The 17081-nt window shown below is 43.4% G+C and overlaps 1 protein-coding gene across 3 annotated transcripts; it reads left to right on the top strand.

Moving 5' to 3' along the window:
- The first annotated feature begins 557 nt into the window (after positions 1-557).
- Positions 558-16908, top strand: NIPA2 (NIPA magnesium transporter 2). Of its 3 annotated transcripts, none has more exons than XM_073541464.1 (6): positions 558-737; positions 6993-7212; positions 9295-9351; positions 9480-9570; positions 10472-10632; positions 14347-16908. In XM_073541464.1, the coding sequence occupies exons 2-6, from the start codon at positions 7074-7076 to the stop codon at positions 14985-14987; spliced, it is 1089 nt and encodes a 362-aa protein (XP_073397565.1). In that variant the 5' UTR covers positions 558-737; positions 6993-7073; the 3' UTR covers positions 14988-16908. The 3 variants fall into 3 exon arrangements, with proteins under 3 accessions (XP_073397565.1, XP_073397566.1, XP_073397564.1); XM_073541465.1 differs by having other exon boundaries at positions 558-766; XM_073541463.1 differs by having other exon boundaries at positions 558-770.
- The last annotated feature ends 173 nt before the right edge of the window (positions 16909-17081 follow it).

Raw genomic sequence — 17081 nt, 5'->3', positions numbered from 1 at the left:
CTCTCCTGCCCGCCCTCTCCTCTGCTGCCCGCCCCCTCCTCTCCTCTCCTGCCCGCCCTCTCCTCTGCTGCCCGCCCTCTCCCTCTCCTCTGCTGCCCGCCCTCTGCTCTCCCTCTCCTGCCCGCCCCCTCCTCTCCTCTGCTGCCCGCCCCCTCCTCTCCTCTGCCGCCCGCCCTCTCCTCTCCTCTGCCGCCCGCCCCCTCCTCTCCTCTGCCGCCCGCCCTCTCCTCTCCTCTGCCGCCCGCCCCCTCCTCTCCTCTGCCGCCCGCCCCCTCCTCTCCTCTGCCGCCCGCCCCCTCCTCTCCTCTGCCGCCCGCCCCCTCCTCTCCTCTGCCGCCCGCCCTCTCCTCTCCTCTGCCGCCCGCCCTCTCCTCTCCTCTCCTGCCCGCCCTCTCCTCTGCCGCCCGCCCCCTCCTCTCCTCTGCCGCCCGCCCCCTCCTCTCCTCTGCCGCCCGCCCCCTCCTCTCCTCTGCCGCCCGCCCCCTCCTCTCCTCTGCCGCCCGCCCCCTCCTCTCCTCTGCCGCCCGCCCCCTCCTCTCCTCTGCTGCCCGCCCTCTCCTCTCCTGTCACCTGTGATTGTCTTTTTCATAAAGTTAGTTGAAGGCACCTGTCCTGTCACGTGTCCTCTCTAGCCCTGTGCGGAAGCAGGAAGCTGGCGGAGCCGGAGTGACGTCAGACCCGGACTTAGGAGCCGTCAGCTGTGGCCCCATGGAGATATCGGCCCCGTTAGCTGGAAGGCGAGTGCGGGGCGGGATAGGAGCGGGAGGCAGGTAATGCGCCGTCCTGTGTCCGCACCGAGTACCGTGTCCTGTCAGTCACAGCTCCGGACCTCTGCGGTGTCTGGGGACCCCGAGCCCTCCATACTCCCTGCTGCACAGCGACTGGCACCTAATAGCCGTGGGGGCTACGAGCGGTCCTTCCTCCTATGGATAGGTGACAGATGGACCCCTAGAATAACCCACTGACCCTCCATGAAGAGAATAGGGGAACTCCAATCTGTCCACGACGCGTCAGTGGGGTGTAAGACATCAGACCTTCCACCAGAGGCTGGCACAAAGCCCGCCAGCGTGTAGGGCATCTTTAGGGTGACCTTGTACTGATTGCTGAAGAAGCACCATGGGCAGCGCTGTGCCATGACCCCTGGCCGGGCGCCTGAGTTATCATTGTGGTCTTTACCATGCAGTGCGGTCTCTGGGGGCTGCACCCCTTGTTTATTAGTGAAACCTCGGGATCGGTGTGATGGCCGAGGCCCTCTAATCCGGAGTGTCCTCATAGCGTTAGGTTTCGAGCGCTGAACATATCTGTCTTCAGAGCGTCCGCCGGTGTGATGAATGGGAGGCGGATTCCCCCTTTATCCCGACCAAGCTGTGGTTGTGATCAGACAAATGCTATAGCCGTGGTGCACGGACAAGTCCAGAGAATCCATCAGCCTGAGTGGTTATTCTATAGCATGGTATAGGCCTGTCGCCACGCGACACAAGCTGAATATATTAAATAAATTTCGTAGATCTAATGAGGCCGGTGTACTTACTTTGAAAATCCTTGTAAGAACGACTGTATAAACCTTTTCTCGTTATTAAAATGAGAATGTTATGAGTCGAGCTATTGCTCAACATAATACGCATGCATTACACAGCCATTTTATCACGGATTTTCAAAGTTAGTACACCAACCTCATCAGGTCTGAGATTTCTGTTATAATGTATGCCGTTCGTGTTGGCAGATGTGCTTCTAGATGATCTGTCGCCTCTCCTGACAGGTCTGTAGCTCACCTTTTCTTGGGCTGGTCCTTTGTTATTCCTCCTGGTAATGTATCAGTCAGTTGACAATTGCAACTTGTCTCGTGTCCCTCTCTAATCGTGGCTGATGGTGCAGGGACCCACGGGTAGGGGTAAGGACGCTCCCTGTATACCAGAGGTAGGGTAACACCCAGCTGTGTATTCCTGAAATGTTCAGCCGAAATAATGACGGAAGAGAATTCTCGCTCTGCCACTATTGCTGCTTCTCCCACTTGGAATGATGCTAAAAAGTGTCGTTTCTGGCCGTCCAGAAATTAATGCTTTCCATGGATTTAATTACTGACCTATAAATGACTGGAAAACAATTTCTTGGCTTCTAAGCTAATTGTTGTTCCGCCAGAGAGTGATAAAGCTGCGCTGCCAGCGGAGTGCTGTGTTAATTAGTCAGCCGCCTCATTGTGGCTCTCCCTGGTGGTGACGCGGCTCCTCCAGGATCTCGTGCCTCATAATTAGCTGGAGTCACAGGAGACATTCTGGCCTTATTTAGCCTTGTAGCACCGATAGAACAGCCTTCAGTATCGGGGTGGAGATGCTCATTTCTCCGATTACATAGTATCTCTCTGTTCCTTGCGTGTCAGGCTATAACAACCTCCAGCAAGTTTATCATGTCGCTGACTAAGCAGATTAACAACACGCACTTGTCGTAGCTGCTGTGAAGTCAGTGATCATGTTTTTCCCTCTTCTGCTCGGTTAAAGGGATAATCCCGGACTTAGTTATTGATGATCTACTTATCTACCTTAGGATAGGTAATTACCATTAGATTAATGGGGGTCTGACACTCCTACAGATCAGCCATTACCTGGTTCCTCGGTGGCCAGCCGTAAATAGTATACAGATAATGAATGCCCCTGGTCCCTCCGTCGTTTAGTGGTGCCGCTGTTCAGCTTCCATTGAAGTGAACATGTTATCAGGATGTTCTGAATCGTGTATTCCTTGGTTTGTACATCTCTTGTGAAATGTTAAGAATGAGCTCGCTCTTTCTCGTGGCCTGCCTAATTGGCTGGTGTCAGAAGCCTGGCTGGGTTTGATCTTCCTGCTCTTCATATATTGCTATGACCGCATAGAGATCTCCACAAATGGAACATGTTCTCTCTTTAATGTCACCTGGTCCTACATTGTAGAGATTACTGTCCATTAAGCCCCCGTCACACATAGCGATCTCGCTAGCGAGATCGCTGCTGAGTCACAAGTTTTGTGACGCAACAGCGGTCTCGCCAGCGATATCGCTGTGTGTGACACTGACCAGCAACCGGCCCCCTGCCGGTTATCGCTGATCGTCCTGGAAAGGCCAGGACATTTTTTTGATCGCTGGTCTCCCGCTGGCCAGCACGCATCGCTGTGTGTGACAGGCGGGAGACCAGCGATCAGTGCGCTGGTAACTAAGGCAAACGTCGTGTTTCTAAGCTGCGCGCAGCGCTTAGAAACCCGATGTGTACCTTAGTTACCAGCGCGCTGGTGCAGGGAGCTGGTAACCAAGGTACACATCGGGTTTCTAAGTGCCGCGCGCTGCTTAGAAACCCGATGTGTACCTTGGTTACCAGCTCCCTGCACCAGCGCCCTGGTAACTAAGATACACAGTGGGTAACTAAGCGACGTGCGTCACTTGTTACCCTCCTGGTGATGATCGCTGGTGAAGCTGCCTGTTTTGACAGCTCACCAGCGATCCTGACAAGGTAATATCGTTGTCGGGATCGCTGGTGCGTCGCTATGTGTGACGGGGCCCTAAGTCTTAAGCTATATTAACACATCCATGTGAAATGGACATTTTTTTTTTTTTTTTACACACACTACTACAATTGAAGGGATCTATTCACACAGCCATTAAAATCACATATCCATGAGACTCAGATCAGCTCCTATTCTGATCCATGTTTGTAGATCAGACTCTACAATCTAAGTCAATGAGAGTTTGAACAAAAACGTAACTTCCAAGGGACTTTTTATTGGCGTGGAAGCAAGTACACCTCCTCATTGAGGAAAAGTGTTAGAAAAAACGGAAGCACCTATGATGGCACCTAAAAATAAAAATCGCACTGTTTGTCCCGGATGGTAGTACACGGATGTGTGAATGCAGCATTGGTCTAGTTTTACACTTACGGTGTTTACGTGGGCCGATTTTGCAGCCCCAATAGCTTTCTAAGGGCCGCAAAATCAGCCCGCAAAAATTCCACCGTGGGCCGTTTTTGCGTGACCCGTCCATGATAAAAGATCGAGCTTGCTCAATCTTTTATACGGCGTACCGACACGGCCCCCATTGTAATTCAATGGGGCCGCAAAAACAAACGTAAGTTTGTTTTTGCAGCGCACCGTCACTTTCGATTTTGTAGAACGCCATTTTTTTTCCAATAGTATTGGAAAAATAAAAAACGGCATTCCGCAAGCTTTTTTGCGGCCCGCTATTGCGGCAGACCACAAAAAAATGCGGCGATACGGCCCGCAAACATGGGCCGCAAAAACAGCAGTAAGTGTAAAAGTAGCCTAATAAATACTTTTACCTTCCTTAATGCTGATCTATAATTCCTTGTTGGATACTTGTAGTCCCAGTGAGTACACATGAGTGGTTTCTGCCAGGTACAGGATGGAAGTCATTGATTTACCCCACCATTATGCTTGGATCTTATCTAGTGATCAATGTCTGTAAATGCTGCAGAGGACGTGTGGGAACAGACATCTTGGTTGCTGAAATACAACACATAAAGTGACCCATATATTAATATGCCTGTATAGGCTCTCTCGCTTATACATTGTCTTGTTCCTCTGAAACACATGAATAAATCGGTTAGTATTACTTCTATTAATATATCTTGTAGTAGTGAAAACAAACAAGTCAGAAGAGCTGACCGGTTCTCTCTAAGTGAAACGCTATTGTATGATTGTGCCAGAAGTCTAAGAAACTCTTGGATTTTGTTTAAAGTGAGGTTTTTGAACCTAATAGATTAGCCCTAAACGTCCGACTACCCTCTATGAAAGCATAACTAAAGAGTGTCTAGAGATCCACCTTTGTGGTAATAGTTTGGGGGGCTTTTCTGTGCCCCAATGAACAAAGCTAGGTCCATGAAGACAAGGTCGGGTAAGTTTGGTGTAGAAGTACATGACTCCATCGAACACCTTTGGATGAAACAGATTGAACATTGAGGCACAACATCTTTCAATGTTAGCGTCTGAACACAGAATTGTTCTTCTGAACGAAAGGATGTACAGTGCCTACAAGTAGTATTCAACCCCCTGCAGATTTAGCAGGTTTACACATTCGGAATTAACTTGGCATTGTGACATTTGGACTGTAGATCAGCCTGGAAGTGTGAAATGCACTGCAGCAAAAAAGAATGTTATTTCTTTGTTTAATTTTTTTTTAAATTGTGAAAAGTTTATTCAGAGGGTCATTTATTATTCAACCCCTCAAACCACCAGAATTCTGTTTGGTTCCCCTAAAGTATTAAGAAGTATTTCAGGCACAAAGAACAATGAGCTTCACATGTTTGGATTAATTATCTCTTTTTCCAGCCTTTTCTGACTATTTAAGACCCTCCCCAAACTTGTGAACAGCACTCATACATGGTCAACATGGGAAAGACAAAGGAGCATTCCAAGGCCATCAGAGACAAGATCGTGGAGTGTCACAAGGCTGGCAAGGGGTACAAAACCCTTTCCAAGGAGTTGGGCCTACCTGTCTCCACTGTTGGGAGCATCATCCGGAAGTGGAAGGCTTATGGAACTACTGTTAGCCTTCCACGGCCTGGACAGCCTTTGAAAGTTTCCTCCCGTACCGAGGCCAGGCTTGTCCGAAGAGTCAAGGCTAACCCAAGGACAACAAGGAAGGAGCTCCGGGAAGATCTCATGGAAGTGGGGACATTGGTTTCAGTCAATACCATAAGTAACGTACTCCACCGCAATGGTCTCCGTTCCAGACGAGCCCGTAAAGTACCTTTACTTTCAAAGTGTCATGTCGAGGCTCGTCTACAGTTTGCTCATGATCTCTTGGAGGACTCTGAGACAGACTGGTTCAAGGTTCTCTGGTCTGATGAGACCAAGATCGAGATCTTTGGTACCAACCACACACGTGACGTTTGGAGACTGGATGGCACTGCATACGACCCCAAGAATACCATCCCTACAGTCAAGCATGGTGGTGGCAGCATCATGCTGTGGGGCTGTTTCTCAGCCAAGGGGCCTGGCCATCTGGTCCGCATCCATGGGAAGACGGATAGCACGGCCTACCTGGAGTTTTTGGCCAAGAACCTCCGCTCCTCCATCAAGGATCTTAAGATGGGTCGTCATTTCATCTTCCAACAAGACAACGACCCAAAGCACACAGCCAAGAAAACAAAGGCCTGGTTCAAGAGGCAAAAAATCAAGGTGTTGGAGTGGCCTAGTCAGTCTCCTGACCTTAACCCAATTGAAAACTTGTGGAAGGAGCTCAAGATTAAAGTCCACATGAGACACCCAAAGAACCTAGATAACTTGGAGAAGATCTGCATGGAGGAGTGGGCCAAGATAACTCCAGAGACCTGTGGCGGCCTGATCAGGTCTTATAAAAGACGATTATTAGCTGTAATTGCAAACAAGGGTTATTCCACAAAATATTAAACCTAGGGGTTGAATAATAATTGACCCACACTTGTGTGTTTAAAATTTATTAAAATTTAACTGAGCAACATAACTTTTTGGTTTGTAAGATGTATGCATCTGTTAATAAATCCTGCTCTTGTGTGAAGTTTGAAGGCTCTAACTTATTTGCATCTTATCAAACCTGCTAAATCTGCAGGGGGTTGAATACTACTTGTAGGCACTGTATGTTCCCACAGACACACTCCAATATCTTCCAGAAAACCTTCCCAGAAGAATGGAAGGTGCTTTGGCTGCAAAGAGAAGACCAATTCCATACTGATACCAATGTATTTACATGGGGATGCAGGTGTTATGAGAAGATATTCTAAGTATTTTGTCCATATAGTGTACATCCAGGCAGCAGGAATTTACTAAGCAGATTCTTAGGTGACCAGTCGCAAGCCATGTTGTCAGGAGCACAATGTCCACAGTCCCACTGACTACTGTACGCTTTACATGAAAGGATCTGGCCATGCCTGATGTTTCCTGCACTCTTGTAACCTGCCTTATTGCCATGTGCTGTTCACGATGATATCGCTTTCTCCTGGAAATCAGCGTTCACATTTCTTTCTGCTTTCCTACAGATATACCGGGAGACTCCAGATAAGACGTTAATGTGTGCGGACACCCATGAATCTCTGCTTGTAGAATAACAACGTTTCAAGATGAGTCAAGACAAAGGAAAATATGACTTTTACATTGGCCTCATCCTGGCGATTAGCTCAAGCATTTTTATCGGAGGCAGCTTTATACTGAAGAAGAAGGGGCTGCTGCGGCTGGCAAGAAAGGGCTCCATGAGAGCAGGTATATAATGGGTACTTGGCACTGGCGTCCACAGATGTCTGACCAGTGACGCCGAGCTTAAAGATGATTACCTTGCCATTACATCCACAGACTTATTGTTAGTTTACCGCCAATTCTTCTCTTTATCTGTTACGATCATCCTGAAAAAACCCTTCTTTGTATGTGACCTTTTTTTCTGATGTTTTTCAAGAGCCGTTTCCACATTACATTCCTGGTCATTTCCAGACTGATTTTTACAAGTCATGTCGGTTTTTGGTCAGATGAGGCAGATTTCCATCAGTTAGCCATATGCTGACATTAATTTAGTTGTAGATTGGACAGAAATGCATCAGATATTTGTACACATGGAAAACCCTTCCACTGGGTAGTTCTGCACTCGTTTCAATTATTTTTTTGAACCAGTTTAACACCTTTACTTCTCGTTAATTTTACGTTTTGTTTTTCGTTTGTGTTTTCCTCCCCTTCTTCCCAGAGTCATAACTTTTTATATTTTTCCGTCAATATAGCTATATGAAGGGTTTTTTTATGGGACGAGTTATACTTTTTAATGACACCATTCATTTTACCACATAGCTTGTTTATTCATTTAGGTGGTGAAAAAAAAAAAAAAAAATCCAGACATTTGTAAAAATAAATAAAATAAATTATGATTTTGCTTTTGTTGCCATTTTCCGGGACCCGTAACATTTTCAGTTTCCGGAATCTTTGGCCGGGTGAGGGCTTATTTATTGTGTGCCAAGCTGACATTTTTAATGACACTATTTGGGGGTAGATATAATGGTTTGGTTACCTTTTATTGCAATATTGCAGCAGCCAAAAAAAATGTACTTTTGGCACTTAGTGTTGAATTTTTTTTTGCTTGCTACGCTGTGTACCAATTGTATTTTGTTTTATATTTTGATAGATTGGACATTTCTGAACACAGTGATTCCAAACGTTTTTTTTGTTTTTTTTTTAATTGGGCAAAAGGACTTGAGTTGAACTTTTGTGGGGGTTTTTTATTCCATGTTTTTTTTAATTCTTTTTTACTTTACACTGAATTTTTTTATACAAGTGCTTCAAAGGTAGTGAAGCGGTTAAAAGGGATTGACCCATCTGGGACAGTTCCGGCATTTTTCCAGGCTACCTAATGTTCGATATTTTCAGAGCTTCCAGAACTGAGTGAAGTAAGCCGTATTTGCACAACCACTTCTCTATCCCTCACAGCATGCGACGGTTCATTGAAACCCACGTTATGCATAAACTAGCAATGTTCAAGATGGGGCAGCATCATTAAAATGAAACTGTCAACGGTTTTTAGACTTTTAACTAATCTGTGTAAAGCTTCTGAAATGTTGATTCCATCTATACTTTTGTATTGTAACTTTGTTTCTTGGCGCTGCACTTACAGCTCTCTGGCCTTCCTCCTTCCTCCTCTTCTCTGTGACCTGCTCCACAGCCCGAGATCTTGCCAGGCACCATCATTCCTGTGGGTAGTGAATGCGTAGCAGGGTCCTGATGACATTGCAAGATTTATTGATATGAGCATATACATCTGTAGGAATGACGGCACAAAATCTCAGCCGAGGGAGCAAGTTACATAGTGACCTGTCATTCACTTACAGGGGTCCGGGACCGGGGGAGGGAGGAGAAAGAGGGAGATGGCGTCCTTATAAGCCACATTTGCACAAGTAGACTTCTGCCCATTACTAACACCAGCCGACACTGTAATAAGTGAATCAGTCAAAGCAAACTGTACAGATATGCTGAAAAACTGTAATTAAAGTATCATTCATATTATCGGCAGCACATTCACTGTTTCCGACTAATGATCATAAAAAAAGAATCCCAGGAACCACGATTTGTTAGTTGATCTCTGCCATGTTTGATGGGCCAGTGATTAGGGGCTGTTCAAACAATTATCGGCCCACGTAAAAGGGCCATGCAGCTGAATCACCATTGTTCTTGTTAACAAAGCAGTAACTTTAGGCAATAGCCACAGAGTGAGCTCAGTAAACATCTTACCGATGGCAGATTTCCCATTTGCTGATGAAATGGATGCTTCACTTTAGTACTAATATTATGTTGTATGGTTCTCTGTAGGTCAAGGCGGCCATGCGTATCTGAAAGAATGGCTGTGGTGGGCAGGACTTTTGTCAAGTAGGTATCTATAGAAAGCAATAAATGAATGTAGCTTCTCTTTTGTTTCCTGGCATTCGCCATTCTGCATATTTTGTAATTATTGTGCCGCTTACACTTGTATTTTTTCCTTTTTTTTTTTTTTCCAGTGGGAGCAGGAGAAGTCGCAAATTTTGCTGCATATGCTTTTGCACCGGCTACACTTGTAACTCCTTTAGGAGCCTTAAGTGTTTTAGTCAGGTAACCTGCCCATAAAGCAATATTCTTACATTTTTGACTTGTGCTTGTTGTCATAGTGGTTTTCTTTATGCTTTTGTAAAAAATAAAAATCATAATTTTTGCTTTTTTGGCCCATATAAACATCCAGGCAGGTAAAGTTGCTGCGTTGTTCCCTTAAGATATAAAACATCTTACTTTATGATAAATGTAGAATATTTGGTAACATCTTCCTGACCGGTTTCCTATCCCTGACCTTGGGGCTGTAACCTGCTGCTTGTGTGAATATCCCCCCCCCCCCCCCATTCTAGGGTTGGGCATCGGCAGCGTCTTCAGATAACTGCTTGCCTTCAGGGTGACTGGAAACAGTGATGGATCTTCATGGGATGCATGAAAGGACATTAATGACTATTACCTGCTCGCACAGCTCCTCTTATCACATGTGACCATCCTTCCCAAACATTGTAATGTTATTATTAAACCGAATGTGTTTTTCATTGATCGATTCCACCTTACATTAGTATCTTTCATCATTGTCGTGTCTTTAATATATATCCTAAAATCCTTCATCCCTAACTATTGTCAGTATGAGAACCTTGCTTGCTTGGGTGTACTTGGAGCAGGTTATAGTTGAAAAGGAACTGATGTGCAATACCCAGCAGTGGTCACTAGACAGTGTATAGAGCTGTGATGTTCTACTGTGTATACACCAATTACATCCCGCCACAGCTGATAACTACTGTTGTTGAGTGTGCCAGGTGTAGGATTCCACCGATCTAATACCAATGACCTTTGTTATACATCGATCATCAATATACTGTGCCGAAAAACCCCTTGTCTTCTGAGTAAGAAAGTCTATGTAATGTAAGCATGCCAGTGTTTATCCTTATAATGGGTTGTTGATATCTCATCTTTCATATTTCAGTGCCATCTTGTCCTCATATTTTCTAAGTGAGAAACTAAACCTTCATGGAAAAATTGGATGTTTGCTGAGTATATTGGGATCAACAGTAATGGTCATCCATGCCCCTCAAGAAGAGGAGATTGAAAACTTAAATGAAATGTCCATCAAGTTAGCTGATCCAGGTACAGTAATTATGATATATAATCTAGGGGTCTTTATAGCCATACATAGATACAGTGCCTTGTGAAAGTATTCAGCCCCCTGGAACGTTTCAACCTTTTCCCACATATCATGCTTCAAACATAAAGATACTAAATGTAAATTTTTGGTGAAGAATCAACAAGTGGGACACAATGGTGAAGTTGAATGAAATTTATTGGTTATTTTAAATTTTTGTGGAAATTCAAAAACTGAAAAGTGGGGCATGCAATATTATTTGGCCCCTTTAACTTAATACTTTGTTGCGCCACCTTTTGCTGCGATTACAGCTGCAAGTTGCTTGGGTATGTCTCTATCAGTTTTGTACATCGAGAGACTGAAATTCTTGCCATTCTTCCTCGGCAAACAGCTCGAGCTCAGTGAGGTTTGATGGAGATCGTTTGTGAACAGCAGTTTTCAGCTCTTTCCACAGATTCTTGGTTGGATTCAAGTCTTGACTTTGACTTGGCCATTCTAACACCTGGATACGTTTATTAGTGAATCATTCCATTGTAGATTTTGCTTTGTTTGGGATCATTGTCTTGTTGGAAGACAAATCTCCGTCGCAGTCTCGGGTCTTTTGCAGACTCCAACAGGTTTTCTTCAAGAATGGTCCTGTATTTGGCTCCAACCATCTTCCCATCAATTTTAACCACCTTCCCTGTCCCTGCTGAAGAAAAGCAGGCTCAAACCATGATACTGCTACTACCAAGTTTGACAGTGGGGATGGTGTGTTCAGGGTGATGGGCTGTGTTGCCTTTACGCCAAACATATCATTTGGCATTGTTGCCAAAAAGTCCGATTTTGGTTTTATCTGACCAGAGCACCTTCTTCCACATGTTTGGCGTGTCTCCCAGGTGGCTTGTTGCAAACTTTAAACAACACTTTTATGGATATCTTTGAGAAATGGCTTTCTTCTTGCCACTCTTCCATAAAGACCAGATTTGTGCAGTGTACGACTGATTGTTGTCCTATGGACAGAATGTCCCACCTCAGCTGTAGATCTCTGAAGTTCATCCAGAGTGATCATGGGCCTCTTGGCTGCATCTCTGATCAGTCTTCTCCTTGTTTGAGATGAAAGTTTAGAGGGACGGCCTTGGTCTTGGTAGATTTGAAGTGGTATGATACTCTTTCCATTTCAATATGATCGCTTGCACAGTGCTCCTTGGGCTGTTTAACATTTTGGAAATCATTTTGTATCAAAATCCAGCTTTAAACTTCTCCACAACTGTATCACGGACCTGCCTGTTGTGTTCCTTGGTCTTCAAGATGCTCTCTGTGGATCAAACAGAACCCTGAGACTATCACAGAGCAGGTGCATTTATACGGAGCCTCGATTACACACAGGTGGATTATATTTATCATCATTAGCCATTTAGGACAACATTGGATCATTCAGAGATCCACAATGAACTTCTGGAGTGAGTTTGCTGCACTGAAAGTAAAGGGGCAGAATAATATTGCACACCCCACTTTTCAGTTTTTGAATTTCCACAAAAATTTAAAATAACCAATAAATTTCGTTCAACTTTACAATTGTGTCCCACTTGTTGATTCTTCACCAAAAATTTATATTTGGTATCTTTGTTTGAAGCATGATATGTGGGAAAAGGTTGAAAAGTTCCAGGGGGCCGAATACTTTCGCAAGGCGCTGTATATACATAGAAGACAGAAACCAGTATGGGAACCCAGGAGCAAACGCTTTTCTCCATTTTATCACTTTGTAAAGCATTTAGCACAGACCACAGTCCCTCTGCTGTATATCTGCAGGGGAAGGAAATATGGCATATTGTGAAATGACTGTGCAGTGTTAACTGCAGATGTGTAGCTAGTTGTAATTCCTATACATTGAGCTCCACAGGTTGTAAACTGAGCGCAATAATACTTGGAATACATCTCGCTTTCATTCTTCCCCTTTTCCTAATCTCCGAACTACTGCATTAGTGTAATTAGTGCTTGCTTTGACAATATCAACAAGAGTCATGGCTTCTGTATATAATAGATCCATGATAGCTATGCATTAGACTTTTCCAGACTAATGCCAGAGCTGGGTAATATGGGAAAAAATTAAATCTTGATCCCAAGTGCTGGACCTTAGGATCACTTAAGAACCATAATTCCACTCTCTGGTCATTTTATTCTTGCTATTTACCTGGCTACATAATAACATTGTAAATGTAATTTTTTAACTCCTGCAGCATGACTTGTACAGAGAGGTGAAAGACCAGGATTTAGCAGTCATCTATATTGCATTTAATGGAGGAGGAAAGTCAAAGGGGATGTAGTTGATTAACAGGTAAATGCACAACACCAAACTAGTATAAATTGCCAATAATTACAAATTTTATTAAATACAATAATATAGCATAACAAGAAAATTCACAGATAAAACAGGGATACTGCAATCCTAAAGAGGAGCCATATTGCACATTTACCCAAAGCTGGCATTAACAATTACATAATATTGCAGAGGCCTAAATGCCTACAAAAAATTGCCAAACTGATGTGTCCATACTAACACCCAGGATGAAGAAGCGAAACGCGCGTTGGGGCGACGGGGACGCTAGCGCTACATACTCCCTCCATGTAAGTGTCCGATTTGGATATTTTCCATTGTTTAAACTTTTCAGTGCACCTTTTTGAGGCGCTCATTCAGATCTAGATGATATTGCCCTATCATAAAGTACTTATAAACAAGGGCATAACCCAATAGAGATATATATATATATATATATATATATATATATATATATATATATATATATATATATATATATATATGGAAATTTTCCTTAATTCTAGTACGTTTACTCGGTTTATATGATAGTTTATATGGGTGTTACTATGGACACATGAGTTTGGCAATTTTTTGTAGGCATTTAGGCCTCTGCAATATTATGTAATTGTTATGCCAGCTTTGGGTAAATGTGTAATATGGCTCCTCTTTAGGATTGCAGTATCCCTGTTTTATCTGTGAATTTTCTTGTTATGCTATGTTATTGTATATAATAAAATTTGTAATTATTGGCAATTTATACTAGTTTGGTGTTGTGCATTTATTGAGATTGAGTTTTTGCCAACTGTATTATTTATTGGGTTTTGTTGGTTAGTTGATTAACAGGTGTCTACTAGGGTTGACCGAATACCTTCGGCTAGCTGCTTATCCAAATAGCTATAGCGCTTACCGAATAGCTGCATCGGGAACCCCGGGATACCTGGAGCGCGCCTGATAATCAGCTGTTTGGTGCCGCAGCTGCGGCACCAATCACAACACATGGATGGAGAGCCTGTTTGTTTTCACTGTCACAGCCGCGACACATGCAGCTGCGGCACCGAACAGCTGATTATCCAGAGCGCTCCAGGTATCTGGGTTCCTGAGGCAGCTATTCGGTAAGTGCTATAACAATTCAGATTAGCAGTTATCCAAAGCTATTCGCTCACCTAGAGAAGTGCAGGGAGAAGGGAACAGTGTTGGACTAGTCTTATATCTCCCTATAGTCCCCGTCCGGCTCTTTAAACTATACTCTCTGACATTACCGAGTAAAACTTGCCTTCCTGTATTTGTGCAGCCAGGATGATTAATGTAGTTTGAAGAGCATGAAGCAACCGACAGGTTCCTTTTAATCTTACATCAAGTATGTGCACTGCCTTGACTTGTTAAGGATTGGTTGCCTAACTTCTCTTCATTTGTTTTGTAGGTTTCTTACTCTTTGCTACAGGCGTGGTGATTGTGTCACTTATCCTAATCTTTGTGGTTGCACCAACTCACGGCCAATCCAATATACTAGTCTATATCTCTATATGTTCTGTGATTGGAGCACTGTCTGTCTCATGCGTGAAAGGATTGGGAATTGCTATTAAGGGACTGTTTGCTGGGGAACCCATCCTGAAGAATCCCTTGTCTTGGATCCTGTTGATAAGCCTTATTGTGTGTGTGAGCACTCAGATTAACTACCTAAACCGAGCACTGGACATATTTAACACCTCATTAGTGACGCCCATTTACTATGTATTCTTCACCACCTCAGTGCTTACTTGTTCTGCAATTCTATTCAAGGAGTGGCAGCATATGTCAGCCAATGACATGATTGGCACCTTCAGTGGTTTTATCACCATTATCATTGGAATATTTTTACTGCATGCCTTCAAAGATGTGTCTCTTACCCTATCGAACCTGCCAGTCTCTCTACGAAAAGAGGAGCGACTCCTGAATGGAAGCCTGTCTAACATCACCTATGAGCATTTGAACGGTGACGAGGAGAGCCACCTTTGTGACACGGACATGCAGATGAATGAGCTCAGCGCTTCTCGGCGTAACGGAAGTCTAACAACATTTTAAAGTGCAAAAATACGTTCTTCACTGCCAGCAAAACCGCCACACGATCGGATGCTCTCCCGATGGGTTACTAGGTGAATATTTTAATTGCCTTTGCCATTTTGCTCATTGACTTTAAATAAAAGTTTTGCCTTCCGGGTAGCTGTGGGCACCGTTCTGCTGCTCCTCCTGTTCTGAACAAATAGGATAACGGGCAGCGTGTCTACAAAACCAGTGTAAAGGAAATATTCTGTAAAATTGCTAAACCAAAATGTTTTCCTATTCTGAAGCTATGCCACTAAAAGTATTTCAGTGAGTTTTTCACTAGTTCTGTGGTCGAGTTGAACTTTGGGTCTACATTTGCAGTTTCTGATTCAACTTTACTATCCCTAAGCCAAGTGGGGCCAGAGCAGTATAGGGTTTACCCACTGGAGATCCATTCCACTTCATCAATGTTTTTAATGTGATATTTCATAGTAAAAAAAATGGGTTGATGATAGAAAAAAATTGCTTTGTGTGCAGTAGACATTACCACCCTGGATGAGTCTAGCGCTTGTGGAGCGCTCAGTGACACAGCACGCTGTGACTTGTTAGCCACCTCTTCACGATGACCCTGTAGTATACATGATGGAGGCATGTGGAAATCTACTTTAAGGTGAACTATCAAGGCAGAATTGTACTGCTCCTATTCCTCCTCTTTGATTTTGCCACCATAGACAATGAGAACCTGGATGAATCAGTATTTGACTGATGGCCTATGACCTAGAGATGACACATATGAGGCCAAACCTGCTCTCTCAAAAGTGCAGCAGTCTATTGTTACCATTTAGGTAAGCCTAGCTGGAGCCAGCCTGCGGAAGCTGCGGTTCTGGCGGCAACTGAAGTTTTAAAATTGTTAAAATCCAAGTCGTTTCACCCACAAAATTGCAATCAGCCATAGCTTTGCAGATGGAACAGCTGTTTTCTACCAAAATGATGCACCCACTAACAGGGCCATGTAGCAGCTAATGTCTTTAAATGGACCGATGTGGTTTTTTTTTTTTTTATCACGCCTGTACTACCCTTCTGCAAAAACACTTAATTCTTATATCTGAATGCCGGACTATTTTCACTTGTTTTTGCGGACCCCGGCAAGTTTGCATATCATTAGCAGAATTAATTTTCTTTTTATTATACACCCACTTTGTAGACAATCATTTTTAACTTTTTTTGGGGACCAGTTAGCATGTAGATTTATCTTGCCTTATACAGCCCTGGCAAAAATTAAGAGACCACTTTCAAATGTTCAGTTTCTGATTTTTCTCTTTATAGGTATATTTTTGAGTAAAATGTTTCAGACCTCAAATAATGCAAAGAAAACAAGTTCATAATCATTTAGAAACAACAATACTAATGTTTTAACTCAGGAAGAGTTCTGAAATCAATATTTTGTGGAATAACCATGATTTTTAAAAACCGCTTTCATGTGTTTTGGCATGCTTGCCACCAGTCTTTCACACTGCTTTTGGGTGACCTTTGCCACTCCTGGTACAAAAATGTAAGCAGTTCTTCTTTGTTTGATGGCTTGTGACTATCCATCTTCCTCTTGATTACATTCCAGAGGTTTTCAATGGGGTTCAGGTCTGGAGAATGGGCTGGCCATGACAGGGATTTGATGTGGTGGTCTCTTAATTTTTTCCAGAGCTGTACCTTCATGTCCATTTTTGTTTTTATTCTGAGCATGGAAAACTGTACAGAACTGTTAAGTTTTGCTGCTCTAAAATATGTTGCACTGAAATTTTAATTGTATATAAATACATGGGTAAATTTTGGCTCTGGATGCAAAATGCTGTAGATTTTCGTCCTCTGTATCTTAGATTTGCTGCAGTTGTACAAAAGGGGAGTGAGTAAATACAATTACATTGTAAAACATAACTTATTTTGAAATAAAATCTTTCAGAATCAATTAGTAAAGTATTTTTTAAGTAAAGTTATGCTTGTTTTTGACAACGGCTTTCATGTATCGGCCATAATAACCACATTACTGATCGTGGCATGTCTAGTTGTACAACAGACTGAAGGAGAATTTACATGACAAGATAATCGTGAATGAGTGATATTAAAAACCATCATTTCACG

Source organism: Dendrobates tinctorius, unplaced genomic scaffold, assembly GCF_039654945.1.
Source record: "Dendrobates tinctorius isolate UK_male_01 unplaced genomic scaffold, ASM3965494v1 ptg000121l, whole genome shotgun sequence".
Taxonomy (NCBI): domain Eukaryota; kingdom Metazoa; phylum Chordata; class Amphibia; order Anura; family Dendrobatidae; genus Dendrobates; species Dendrobates tinctorius.
The sequence above is the reverse complement of the archived record's forward strand: the minus strand, read 5'-3'. Positions and strand labels throughout refer to the sequence as shown.